The sequence below is a fragment of the Lepidochelys kempii genome, chromosome 9, assembly GCF_965140285.1.
Source record: "Lepidochelys kempii isolate rLepKem1 chromosome 9, rLepKem1.hap1, whole genome shotgun sequence".
Lineage (NCBI taxonomy): Eukaryota > Metazoa > Chordata > Testudines > Cheloniidae > Lepidochelys > Lepidochelys kempii.
This window is the reverse complement of record NC_136388.1, coordinates 4,696,626-4,710,715: the sequence shown is the minus strand read 5'-3', so window position 1 is coordinate 4,710,715 and position 14,090 is coordinate 4,696,626. Positions and strand designations below refer to the sequence as shown.

The 14,090-nt window shown below is 48.0% G+C and overlaps 1 protein-coding gene across 7 annotated transcripts in view; it reads left to right on the top strand.

The window, feature by feature from the left end:
• Window positions 1-14,090, top strand: part of LPP (LIM domain containing preferred translocation partner in lipoma) — a 415,845-nt gene that overhangs the window by 197,334 nt on the left and 204,421 nt on the right. For all 7 annotated transcript variants that reach the window (XM_073359053.2, XM_073359048.2, XM_073359047.2 and 4 more), the window contains one exon: window positions 11,468-11,590. In XM_073359053.2, the coding sequence (XP_073215154.2) occupies window positions 11,468-11,590 (123 nt within the window). The remainder of the gene's footprint in view (window positions 1-11,467; window positions 11,591-14,090) is intronic.

The window sequence follows — 14,090 nt, the reverse complement described above, 5'->3', positions numbered from 1 at the left end:
GAAAAGAGGAAGCAAGAAATAACTGAAGGCCAGAGAAAATTAAATGGTGCAGAGAAGGGAGGCCTGGGAAGAAGTCAGAATCTGGGCAACCCCAGCTTTGGAAAATGATGTTACAGAAAAGAGGTGGATTTCAGAGCTAAAGCCTCGATTCAGCTAAGTCCCTAAGGATCTGCGTGTAAGTCTCATTGAAGACTAAATATGGCTGTAATTAAGCACGTGCTTAATTAACTGGCTGCTAATTGTCCAAGAGGGTGACCAATATGCTGTCTGTCTCTCTCTGTTTTTTATTTCATACCATGTTTTTTTCTATATTAGCGTATTCCTTGTCTTTGTTCACTTAGGCCAAGTCTACACATAGTTTTTGTATCAATTTAACTATGTTGGCTGTGTTTTATACAGATACAGTGAAAGTGGAACATCCTCTTGTGCGGACACAGTTATACTGGTATAAAGGTGTTTATACTGGTTATTCTCATACATTTGGTTTCCACACCTATACAGTTAAGGTAGTGCAAAAACTGGTTTGTAGACAAGCCCTTACAAATGCCATCAAGCCTTTGTTTCTAACTTTCATAGATTCATAGAGTTTACAGCCAGAAGGGCTCATTGGATCAGTGGTTCTCAACCAGGTGTCCGGGGCCTCCAAGCAGGTTTCATGGGGCTGCCAAGCAGGACTGGCATTAGACTTGCTGGGGCCCAGGGCAGAAAGCCGAAGCCCCACTGCATCGGGCCGAAGCCCGGGGCCCCGAGCCCCATCACTTGGGGCTGAAGCTGAAGCCTGAGCAACTTAGCTTCGTGGGAGCCCCTGTGGTGTGGGACCCTGGGCAGTTGTGTTTCTTGCTACCCCCTAATGTTGGCCCTGGCTTTTATATGCAGAAAAGCAGGGGCCGTGGAGATTTTTATAGCCTGTTGGGGGGGCCTCAGAAAGGAAAAGGTTGAGAACCCCAGTGTTAGATCCTGTTTCACGAGCCATTAAATTTCACCCAGTAACCCCTGTATTGAGCCCAATAACTTGTTTCACTAAAGCATCTCTTCCAGAAAGCCTCCAGGCTTAATCTGAAGACATCAAGAGGTGGAGAATGGTAGTTTGTTCCAGTGGTTCATCACCCTTGCTGTTAACAATTTGTGCCAGATTTTTAATTTGAATTTGTCTGGCTCCGGCTTCCAGCCATTCGTTCTTGCCTTTCTCTGCTAGATTAAAAATGTCTTTAGTACAGAGGTTTTCCAACTGCGGGGTCTGCCCCCCTACGGGGGCGCTGAAGAATTTTGGAGGGGGGGGGAGGGAGCAGTGTCGGTGGCCCCGTACAGTGGGGCTCAGGGAGAGAGAACCACCTCCACCCCCGACTCATCTCAGCAGGCCACCCAGCCTTGCGTGTGTCTATGTTTGTCTGGGGTGGGGGTGCAACCAAAAATTGTAACTCAAAGGTGGGGCTCAGCTCGAAAAGTTTGAAAACTGCTATGCTGGTACCTGGTCTTTTCTCCCCATGAAGGTACTTGGACACAGTCATTAAATCACCTCCCAGTCTTCTTTTTGGGAAGCTGAACTGATTGAGCTCTTTAAGTCTTTCATTGCCAGGCATTTTATCCAGCTGTGAAATCATTTTTGTGGCTTTTTCTGTCCCGTCCAAATTTCCAGCATCCTTTTTAAAAGGTGGACGCTAGAACTGTCGGCAGTATTCTAGTGTCAGTCCTGCCAATGCTGGATATAGAGATCAATCAACTCCCTGCTCCTGTGATCTAGTACCTTGTTTCGCAAAAAGAAAAGGAGTACTTGTGGCACCTTAGAGACTAACCAATTTATTAGAGCATAAGCTTTCGTGAGCTACAGCTCACTTGCATTAGCTCTTTTTTGACACAGGATCACACTGGGAGCTCAAGTTGAATTGCTTGTCCACTATGACCCCTAAATCCTTTTCATAGTCACTGCTTTCCAGGAGATAGCGCCCCACCCCCATTCTGCATGTCTCCTGCACTCCTTATCTCCGGTTGTATAATTTAAGTGATTGGCCAGATAAAAAATTACTGTGACCTCTCTGCTGATAGAATTTTGTTTGGAGGGACTTTTACAATAGGTCTTGTTAGTCAGCTATACTGTATACAAGTTTCTTATCTGGACCCTTACCAGTTCGTAGCTCTGGACAAAACGTGCTGGTGGTTCTTTCAAAAGTTTGCAACTGAACAGTGACTTAATACAGCTTCAAAACTTTACTATGCAAAATTGAAAAGCTGCTTTCCCTTCGTTTTTTAATAGCTTATGTTTAACACAATACTGTGTATTTGCGCCTTTTTTGTTTTGTTTTGGTTTTTTTGGGCTCTGCTGCTGCCTGATAGCATGCTTCCGGTTCCAAATGAGGTGTATGGTTGACTGGTCAGTTCGTAACTCTGGTGCTCTGAACTCTGAGGTTCTACTGTACTATATTTATAGCATTTTGTGACTATATATATTGGAGGTAATTGGTTACTGTTTGGTTGCGGTTCCCGTCAGAGGTGGATGCTGAAATAGCCAATATCTAGTTTTAGTTCCCAGTTATTCTGCAGGCAACATAATGTGCAGGGAACATTAACTCAACTTAATGGCTAATTAAACATCAATTTGTGATGAGGCTGGAGCATATTTTAAGTTAGTGGGGGGAATGGGTAAGGAAATGGGAAACTTTAACAGTGGCCATTATTATCAATAATGAGCCCTAATGGAATTTTTATTAATGCAAAGGAAAAGATTGTATTCCTTGCTCCTGTGAAGTTAGCTACAGTCATCAACAGTCTTGCTGATTCAGAAGGGTTTCATGGCTGGCGGATGGACTTTATCTCACCCCATGAATAGAAAGGCGCGTCGTCCTGCAGAAGACGTAAAGAAAAAGTGACACATTCCATTTTCTGTTGTATATTCTGCTGATGAACAAAAACATTTTGCTAATTCAATTTAATTCCCAAGGACAAGCAGTTGTAATTCCACCGGAGAATATTAAATTGCCTTAATGGAAAAATAAACTAGTTTTATTCCTACCCACCCCATTTAGTTTTCAGACATCTTGATGTACCTTCTTAGTGTATTAATACACTTCTCAGCTCACTGCGGATTTTGCATCTGGTAGCACAGCATACACAAGCATCCTGAAGTAATGGCAAATGCCATTGTGCTGCTGGGTCTGCTACTCTGACCAGTGTCAGGTCCTTGGAAATGCTTCTCTTTTTCTCCGTAGGCAGCAGCTTAACATGCTGCTCTCTCTCACTGTTTACACAGCTAGGCAGTGAAGTGTGTGGCCCTCTAGACTAAACCTATTTAAAATGCTGTCCTACGGTGGAAATTAGATCTAGCGAGATTTGAGCACTACTGCACCTTAACCCTAGTTCAGCCTTGAAATCTGAGCCCTAATCCAGCCCAGATTCTAGTGTTTGTGCCTGTTCACACTGCCCAGCCAAACCAGCTGTGGAAGAGCAAGACAGGTACTGTTCTCTTCCAGGCATCTTCAGCACAGCTGTCATGCAAGCCCCGATAGTAGAAGTGGGAGAAAGAGAGACCGTGGCTTGATTTCCAGCTTCTCGCATGGAATTTCTGAGCTGGCAGTCAGAAATCTTTTCATGCAGCTTGTACGCTGACCAGTGTGATCTGGAATCATTGAAAGAAAAGGAGGACTTGTGGCACCTTAGAGACCAACCAATTTATTTGAGCATAAGCTTTCGTGAGCTACAGCTCACTTCATCGGATGCATACTGTGGAAAGTGTAGAAGGTCTTTTTATACACACAAAGCATGAAAAAATACCTCCCCCCACCCCACTCTCCTGCTGGTTTGTGTGTGTGTGGGGGGGGGGGAGTGAGAAAACCTGGATTTGTGCTGGAAATGGCCCAACTTGATTATCATACACATTGTAAGGAGAGTGATCACTTTAGATAAGCTATTACCAGCAGGAGAGTGGGGTGGGGGGAGGTATTTTTTCATGCTTTGTGTGTATAAAAAGATCTTCTACACTTTCCACAGTATGCATCCGATGAAGTGAGCTGTAGCTCACGAAAGCTTATGCTCAAATAAATTGGTTAGTCTCTAAGGTGCCACAAGTCCTCCTTTTCTTTTTGCGAATACAGACTAACACGGCTGTTACTCTGAAACCTGGAGTCATTGAGTGAGAGCTGATACAGACCCTCTGTATTGTCATTTGTCGAGTCACTTTTCGGAGCCTAATTGTGCCGCAAGGTGTCACCTGCATTGTTTGCAGTTGCTGCCGTAGCCTCCTTCTCTAACTAGTTTTCTCCCCCACGTAATGGGGAGTTTTAAGGGTTACGTGTTGTCTTTTGTAGACATGCTTCTGTACCGGTTCTATGGCAAACGCCCTGGATAATCTGCCTTCAGCACCCGGTCTAGCACATCAGTAGGAAACACAGTGGAAAGCACAGACTCCCTTTAGTTGAGCTCTGCTGGTGAAGAACATTTCAAGGGCAGAAGATTTCTTTCTCTTCCCTTGCTGGATACGCAATCCTGAGTCCCCAGAGCCGAAAGCTTCTTTGGTGACCTCGGAAGCAACAACCAAACCGCACCTCGGACACTTGCAGCACAGGGGCCCAGTTCCTTAGCGTTAGGCCCAGAAGCTCCTTGGAAAGCAGTTCAGTAGTGGAGGGCTTTCTGGCATGCCGTTTTCCTTGCCCATCTGCCATGGTGGCTCAGCTCCTCCACACGTGAGGTAACTAACTGGCCAGTTCTGACAGGATCTGGGCACCATTTGTAGGTGCGGAAACGCAATGGCTCCTTGCCCACGTGTCGATCCTCATCGTGGCAAGCAATTTCAGCTCAAGGCCATTAATTGGCCGTGGAATTACATTGGATAATTATTTGGAGCTTGATAGCATTGACAGGCACTTCTCCGTCAGGACCAGGAAACTTGAATATGGAAAATGGAAGAGACATTAGGGTAACTTAGTGGATAAAGTACTGGCCGAGGCCTCAGGAAGACCAGGGTTCTGTTCCCAAATGACCTGCTTGTGTGCAAATCGCTTCCTCTCGCTGTGCCCACTTTCCATTCCCTCTCTTTTTGTCTGTTGTCGACTTAGACTGCAAACTCCTCAGGGCGTGACGGCCTCTTACTATGCTTATGAACAGTGAGACCGACAGGTGCCACTGTGATACAGATCATGAATAATAAAGACTCTATGCCTTTCCCCCCCTCTTCTGTCTCAAAAAAGTGTCCAAAAGACTATGTGGCAGCCCTGTTGCCTATAGCATAGTATGCTATGCTAGGGATTTTATGGCATGCACTGTGAATTATGGCCTGTCCGTCAGAGATGCAGACTGGTAGACATTCAAGGTGGTATTTCCATGAATTTGCCTGCATGACCTTGCCTGTAAATGTTCGACACTCTGCCGCTTCTGTGACCTGTGAGGGGCTTCTGATCTAGGCCTCTGGCTAGGGCTTGGTGGGGGAAGCTTCTGTGATACGGAAGAGCCTAGTGGCCATGATATGGTGGTTGTAGCTTGTCAGATGCAATCAGCAGCTTACCTACATCGTCTATCAACTCACAAACCTATAAGGAAGAAGGTGGCTGCCAGGCAGCGTTCTGTACCCCAGCGTTACCTGAATGGATCAGTATTGGGAACTACCAGGGGGTATATTGCGCCACCAAGACCCAAACGCATGCCATGGCTTTGGGCGTGAATCCAGAACGCAGCTGAACCCAGCCGTCGGAGGAAAGGCACCGATGAACACATCCCACATCTGGAGCAAGGTTGTAGTCTGCTCACGAAGGTACAGAAGTCACGCAGTCTTTAGCCGTGCTTAGCAAATGATTCTTTCACACACCTGTCTGTAAGCCACAGCTATACCACATCACACTTACCACGCTAGGCATCTTCAAGCACTGCAGGTTACCTGGTTAATCCTCACAAGGCAAGAAGCCCATAAAAGGATTGTTGTTTCCATTTTTAATGGGGAAACCGAGGCACGGAGAGCCACGCTCTCACATTAGGTTTGCACTGGAGCTGGGATTGGAACTCAGAAGCACATGGCTCCTCATCCTGAGCCCCTAGCACCGCCTCTGACTGTTGTTCCCTCTGCATCCCGAGAGGTTATATTTATGTCACGTGCCATACAGTGGGGCAGAGATGCTAACAGGATCCCTGCCAAGAGAGGCATCTGGCACTGTTATTTGGCTGGTGCTCCTGTTATTATTCATTGGCTGTTTATGGGGAGAGCAGTAAAGTCTACCCACCACCCAGGGAGACACTGTGGATGGAGGGCAATCACGACCCCTAGCTCCGTGCGCCTCTTTTCCATCCTTTGGAGGTATTTTCAACCAGGTTCACTAGGTGGAAGTATTTAGGGGGAGAGACTCCAAAGTGCACAGCATCAACCGAACCCTAACCCCACTGATGTCAATGGGCTTTTTACCCATGACTTCCATGAGAGCAGAGCTAGGCCAATGCCAAGTGCTTTCGAACAGCCCACTCTTCACTTCGCATCAGTGTCTTTTGTTCCAAGAAAACCCAGCAAAATAAATCCAGCAACGTTGTTTCACCTGGGAGAGGGAGAGAGAAATAAATCAAACCCTACCTTCTTTTTGCTTTTATCCTTCCTGTCATCACAAGACTCAAAAGTATAGTCCGGGGCTGGCTCCAGCCAGATGGAACAGCAGGGAAGTTCTATTCTATTAGATCCCTGGTTCAGCCACGTCTGTTGAAATCACAGCAGTCGCATCTAATGAAACCTCCCATCGTTTCAGATTTGTTTCAAAAGGCTTAATCTTGCCATTTTTAAAGGGCACTGCTGCTTTTCCAACCCGTCCCTGATGCCCAGAACAGCAATTTCACATCAAATCTAGCCTCTTGGATCCCCCCTGAATGCAGGAGTCATGTTTTGTCTTTGCACGCCTGTTTTGTGGGGCAGCCTCCCTTGAACTATTTTAATGTGTATTTGGGGATTTGAAACAAAACCTTTGCTCTTGTCTTGAGGTTCAGGTGGGAATACACGGTGGCATTTCCCCCCCTAGTTAAATAGGAGGTAATTGTGGTGAATATGGGGCATACCTGGGGAAGTGTTGTATACATGCGAGGCACACTGTGCTTTGGACTTGTGGGACTTTGGCTGCACGGGGACTCTGTGCCACACCCCCCCCCCCCCACTCCCATTTGAAAACCAAAAATAGAGAGATTGGGGGAGCAAGCTAGGGACACAGGTTTCAACTCCATTGAAATGCATGGGAGTGGGAGAGCTGTTTTGGAGGGACAGACTGGGGAAACTGGTCAATATTTTGTGTGTGTATCTACTGTATATATTGAAGTAGCACCTACAGAGGCCAGCCAAGAGCAGGTGTGCAAAGCGCTGTACAGACACACAATAAGAACATAAGAACGGCCACACTGGGTCAGAGCAAAGGTCCATCTAGCTCAGTGTCCTGTCTTCCGACAGTGGCCAATGCCAGGTGCCCCAGAGGGAATGAACAGAACAGTGAATCATCAAGTGATCCATCCCCTGTCACCCGTTCCCAGCTTCTGGCAAACAGAGGCTAGGGACACCATCCCTGTCCATCCTGGGTAATGGCCAGTGATGGATCTATTCTCCATGAACTTATCTAGTTCTTTTTTGAATCCTGTTATGAGAGACAATCCCTGTACCAAGAAGCCAACAGTCTAAACAGACAAGGCGGATGATTGGTGGGAGGGGAAAGAGAGTCACAGAAAGGGGAAGTGACTTGACCAAGGTCACATAGCAGGTCAATGGCGCAGCTGGGAGTAGTCTCCAGGTCTTGGACTCCTAGTTCAGTTCCCTACCAACTGGACCACGATTATATATGAAATACCCCTCCTCTGTATGGACAGCTGGTGTATACCTGACCTACCAGCAAGATATCTTCCCTAGTCTCACTTCTTTAGCTTTAGTTCTGTCTAAACCTAGTGCCAACTTGCCAGTCCTGCAGCTAGCTTCATTTCCTGCTCCTACCATCCCAGTCCATGTGTGGGGTTTGCCAGAGACTGCAGGGCTTTGCAGAGATGTGGGGCAGGCTGCGAGCTGGTGGGAGCAGGTAGCAAAAGGAGCAGGTGGAAGAGCTGGATGTGGTGCTACTTACGTTAGATTGCACGGCCATCCCCAAAGTGCCTGGCTGGTCCGACAAGTATTGCCCAACTGCCTGGCTTCTGGGCATATCCATGCGTCACCTGAGGCTCCTGTCTGACACCCCCCCCCCCCAGCATGCATCTCCTGCTGTCTCCTCCCATAGCTCCTCTGCTCTCTCTCCCCCAGTGCAGTGGCATTACCGCGAAGGACCCTTCCTTTTCACACGCTGCTCCTCATTGTCCCCTCACTGGCGGGACCCGGCTGCTGCAGATGGATACGACTTTGATCTGCCACAGTGCTTCAATATTGCAGGTGCAGAGCGAAACCACTGTTGCATAAGCAGCTCTGGGTTACATCGTTTGTTTCCACTCGTTAGCAATGCCCTTTCCTGCCTCAATCGCGGCCCAGCTCTGCTCTGCCTCTTGTGGGTTATAAGGTCATCAATAACTTGCGGAAACAAATGATGCATCCAGAACTGTCCTAGTGTGTCCAGTACACGGCAGATACTATTGTGTATGGGATACAGAGCATTGTTCTGGGTCCCTTGTGTGCGCTTTAGGGTAGGCTCCATTGCCTTCTTTTGTTTCACTCCTGCTTGTCTGCTCCGGGAAATTGCAGTGCAGTGCCCTCGTGAGGAGCACTTTGCGGGAATAGCTATCTGAAGTGTTGTGATCGCTTTTGATTGGAGATCAGCCAGGAAAGGAGTTCTAGGAGTGACTTTTCCCTGCTAAAATGGCCCTGAGGACTTAGGGGATGATGCAGCAGGTACAGGGTTTGTCGTTTGTGCAGGGCAATCCGATACCGCTGCACGTTTAGGAGAGGATTTCTTGTCTGCTCTCGAATTGATGACTGGCATCTAACTCTGAGCAGTGGCGATGATTCACAGAATGGACAGTGTTCTGAAGAAGTCATTCTGATGCACGCTGACCAATTCCACACAAGAAGCTGGGTTAAGAGAACGGGAATGGTGCAGGGGTGAGCGTGCGTAACCTTGACTCTGCCCTCTTGCACGTGTGGGTTAGGATGGCCTTCACTCATGTAATGGCACCCAGTTTCACCAATTCAGAGCTATATCCTACGTAGCCTTCCTTAGGCGCAGCTCGGGGTTTGAGCTTATTGCAACGCTTATCAAGCTGCTCAGGTGGGACTTAGGCTCCGGCCGCTTCCTTTGTCATTTTATCCCTGTGTGGATTGGGAGGTGCTGTGGGGTGGGGAGAACAGAATGGGTGAGATCCTGACCCTATTGAAGTTGATGGGAGTTTGGCTGTTGACTTCAGTGGGGTCAGGATATCACCCCATGACTCCAAAGCTACCCTCCCTTGCAGACGTATTCCGGTGGCAGCAGGCAGGACTTTGAGAGCCACTCCCCTCCTCTTCCTGCTCCTGCAGTGTAGCCAGCTGGGGCGATGGGTCGCCCACCCCAGGACTTGAGGCTCTGAAACCAGCCACCAGACCGAGCTACTCTGGCAGCAGGTGGTCGAAAGCTTGTGCGTCTCCGCTCTCCAGGGCCATGCGTTGCAGCTTGTGCTCGAAGCGCTCTGGTAGCGAGTGGGGAATGGAGAGAAGAGGAAAGCACAAAATAAAGGAGGAGAGAAAAAAGGGAGAGGGACAGAGAAGATGGAGAGGAAAAGTAAAGGAGTTGAGTCTGCATCTGTGTTGGATGAGGGGTAGGGCAAGGGAGAGAGGAGCTTGAAACAGCCAAAGGCTGGGAACCCTGGTGATCCCGTCTGCTCTGTATGAACCCGTTGTAGGATTGGGCCTCCTGCACCTACAAGGCGCACAGTAAATATTGCTCTTGCTCCTTCTTGGCGACTTACAAAGCCTATTGGGAGCAGGTACTCTGGGCTCAGTGGCGGGGTGGACTATGGGGGAGTCAGTGCACTTGGTCATGCCTCATGGCCCACCAGACTGGCCTGGTACCCTCTGCCTGGCTCTCCCTACCGGCAACCACTACTGTGCACTGAGAACTAAGCTTCCAGCCCGGCTTTCCTCTGGGCTGAAGGCTCTAGAGCGAGTGCATCTCGGGTCCTGATACATCCTCATGGCAGGTGCTGGGATTAGCAAATGAAAATCCGTTTCCGTCAGAGCAGAGCTGGGGTCGGTAGGGCTGGGGACGGATTTATGTCACAGCTGCTGCAAGCCATGCCCAAGGAATTCACTCACTGACAAGCAAGTCAGGCTAGCAAGTCTGGCTGCTGTTCTCCCTTCAGGCTGACCGAGATCAGGGGCATGTGGAATCTGCAGAAACACTCGCAAACAGGCGTGGAATAATTTATCGGGCTGGGTCGGCTAGCATGCATTGTCCGTTACTTCGGCTTGGTCAGATCTGGGGCAGCGCCTGGTTTTTTACCCACTTCTCCAGCTGAGTGGATGAGGGTGCTTGCCCAAGGCCACCCAGTGAGTGGGCAGGACAGAGGTAGCGTACCAGAGTCGCTGGCTCCTGGTCCTGTGCTCGCTAACTACTAGACCTAATTCAGACGGTCCCTAAAGAACTGCAGCATTTCCTTGCTGTTCAAACATGTTCTTTCTAAGGACCTTACGCAAGGGTTTGGCTCCATTGTAGCATCATAAAACACTATGGCCAAGGCATGAAAAAGAGCATTTGAAGGGAAATCATTTTACCTCCTATTAAAAGTTACAATGAGGCAAATTTGGCCTGTCTTTCTCAACACAACCACACCCACGCTACCCTCTGCTGTCTGGCCTGCCAGAAGCCGCTGGGCTCTAGGAGGTGGCATTTTTCGGGTGAGATGTAAAAGAGGAATCCTGATCTCTCGTGGTCATTAAAGATCCCATGGGCCTTAATGCAGGATTGTTAACACCATTGCCCTGTGGGGATTCCCAATCAGGCAATGGCATTCTGTCTCCTCCAAATTCCCTTTGTGGTTTCAATTAGATACCATGTTCTTCCTTCCATCTTGAGCTTACCCGTTGCTTTCGTGGTGTTCGGTGCTGTTCAATGACAGCCATGCCGCGTTCCAGGGGTGGGGGACACGATTCCCTTGCAATAACACTCCCAGATGCCCTTTTGAATGCCCATGCTCAAACCATCGCACCAGGCCTGCTGCTAAAATATAGCTGCCTACTCATTTATGCAGCACCCTCCAAACCGCACTAAGATAATTTCATAATCCTTAAATAAACCTTCCAGAAACCATAGGGGAAAATGTGAATTACAAATTAAAAACCAGACTAAATCCTTTTGCAACTCAGTTGTTCCCCCTGCCTGTCGTCCGCTCCCCCTCTCCTATCCCCAGTCTGATTATGGTAGCCAGCTATAATATGTCAACATGTTTATCCATGCATCACCTGAGGCTCTGGATTTGTTGCCAGGGTGTGAAAGTATCTCCAGGTGATGAAAATCAGAAACTGCATGCGGGATTGAGCCATTTAAATAGTTTGAAATCGTGTTTCTTACTTGGCTAGGTAAATCCCGGTGAGAAGACGCTTGAAGAAAGACGATCCAGTTTAGATGCGGAAATAGACTCCTTGACCAGCATCCTGGCTGACTTGGAAAGCAGCTCCCCATACAAGCCACGGACTCAACAGGTTAGTGTTTGAGCCCCTTTTTATGCCGAACGGTGTGAACTTTGAGAGAGAAATCATGACTTTTGGAGTCAACTTGCAAACCAGTTTGTGTTCACTGAGAGTACGCAAGCCGGTTTTGTATCTTCATAGCATCCAGATGTACCTGCCGAAGGGACAACAGGGGCAGTGTCAGGCGTGTTTAGCTGTCTGTGTGGAGCTGGCCAGAGGTGCCACCATAAAAATGGCACCCTGCGTGCCACGATTTTCTTTCAACAGTAGCTGCTGAATTAAAAACAAGCTCAAAGGCGTGTTTTATCTATCACTCCTGGCAGCCTGACCCTGCTGTCTGAATATCAAGCTGTGTTCTTTTTGCTTTGCTGTCTAATCAACGGCAGATCTATGATCTTCATGCTTGGATCATAGCACAGCTGTCAGTGTGGTTGATAAAACAATAACGCAGAATGGAACCTCGCTTCCTCCTCCATGTCTAGATGTGGGCTGCAGGGCTGATTTGTGTCCCTATGATTCTGGGGACACCTAGGAAGCAGATCTGTGCATGTTACGTGATTTTTTTAGCATCTGAAAAATAACACAGTAATGGCATTTCAAGGGGATTGTTGATGTGGCATCCAAAGATATCCCAAACCCAATAGCCGTCCAGTTGGACATCTCTTTTACTCTCTCTCCTTACCGTTGCCATCACGCTTTATGTATAGAAGTGTTTCTACACATGTTTATGCAACTTTGTGTATACGATCTATGTGTATGTTTAAGTGACAGTGACTCTGATTAACCCCACAAAAGTAAGAAGAATCAGAATTAGCTGATGCAAATGGTTGCACTGTGCGAGGTATTTGTCTGTATTCCGTTGCAATCATTTGAGGGTAGGCGCTCTGCCTCCTTACCCGTTGCCGTAAATGACCTGGTAGAGTTAGAGTAGGGCTGTACTCACAGCAGCGTTTTGGGTAGACACTGCACACCCAGCTAACGCCTGTGTAGATAGCAGCGTAGATGGCGAGGCACAGCTTAGGTGAGTAGAGAAGAGTGCCCATGCCTGAACGCCAGGGTATGTAACTACATGGCTCTCGACACACCCAAGAAGTGCCTCTCACGTCTACTCTACCGTTTATAGCAGTTCAGTGTCCTGCCGCCTCCCCGCCGCCGTAGTCTTTGCCCGCTTCCTTCCCCCTGCCGGGGCCTTTCACTGCCACATGGAGCTCCACGCACCCGTGCACCGCTGCAAGTGTAGACAGGGGCTTTCAGAGCTAAAGTAATTCTACCATACGTGTGGAAGTTACAAAAGTGCTCCGTGCTGGCCTAACTTTGCTCCCACTGGAGTCAATGAGAACGTTAACACTACCTTACTGGGAGCGGAGTGTGACCAACGTTAAGTTCTCTTTAAAATCCCACCTTTAGGGTCCGTTGGTAGAATTATGGGTGTCCTGGCTTTTTTGGTTGATTTGGACCCTAAGACGGCCTTACGAGACACATGTTGTATTTTCATTGTAGCTGCATGGAGACAGCGCTCATACGTGTTTACAGCCCATCCTTTAGTTCCTTGCAAACACTCTAATTTAGGGTACTCTCCCTAAACTGCAGACCTCATGAAGTAGTCGTGGTTTTGGTCCTTTTTCTCATGTCAAGAGTTTAAGATGAGAGATGGAAAGTTACAATGCTGCCTTTTGTAACTGGGGTTGTGTTCATGCTCTAGTATTCTGTATCAAATTCTGTATTTCTTTTGTTTTTTATTAGGTTTTTTTGGAGGGGTTGGGAAACACTTGATGGGGTTGAAGCAATGTAAGAGATTTACTCTTGTCACAGTATTATCCTTCCTCTGGGCTCTAAAATAATGTGAAAAGACAACGATCTCGCATTATTTTGTTCCCATATTTTGAATAGGTCCTGGTGGTAGAAATCCCAAATTCAAATGCCACTCTATACAGGTTTATTTGGGGTTCTGTAGCGTTCGAACACACAGCCCTAGTTGCAATGGAGCCATGTAACTTATTCCAGTTTATAAAGTCGGCAGCCCTGAGATCCTGTATCCCGCTGGCAGTGTGCATAAACTCACATTTTTCATGTGCAACTCGTGCACAATTTGCTGCCTTGATTACGGTGAGTGGCTATGTAGATTTGTCTCTTGGGGTGTGTCTTCACTGCACAGTTAACCTGGGCTTTTACTGGCCTGGTGGTGGTGGGTTGGCACCTGAGCTCCACTTTAGCTTGAGCTGGAGCCTGTCCACTTTTGTGGCAAGGACATATGCAAAATCACTCACGTGCTGATCGTCCGCCAGTGGCTTCCTCCAGTTTCCCCCAAAGGACAGATAAGTTCTTTTTGCAATTGACGCAAATGATTGGGAAGGAATCCTAAAGTGTACCAACACAAGGAACCATGGGACATGCCCTCAGAGGGTAGGCTCACCTGGGCTTTTAGACCTGGGTGCCAATCACCTAGACGAACTGTGCAGTGAAAACGGGCCCTTCAAGTCTAGGAATGGCGGGTTGAGCTTACGTAGTGTGT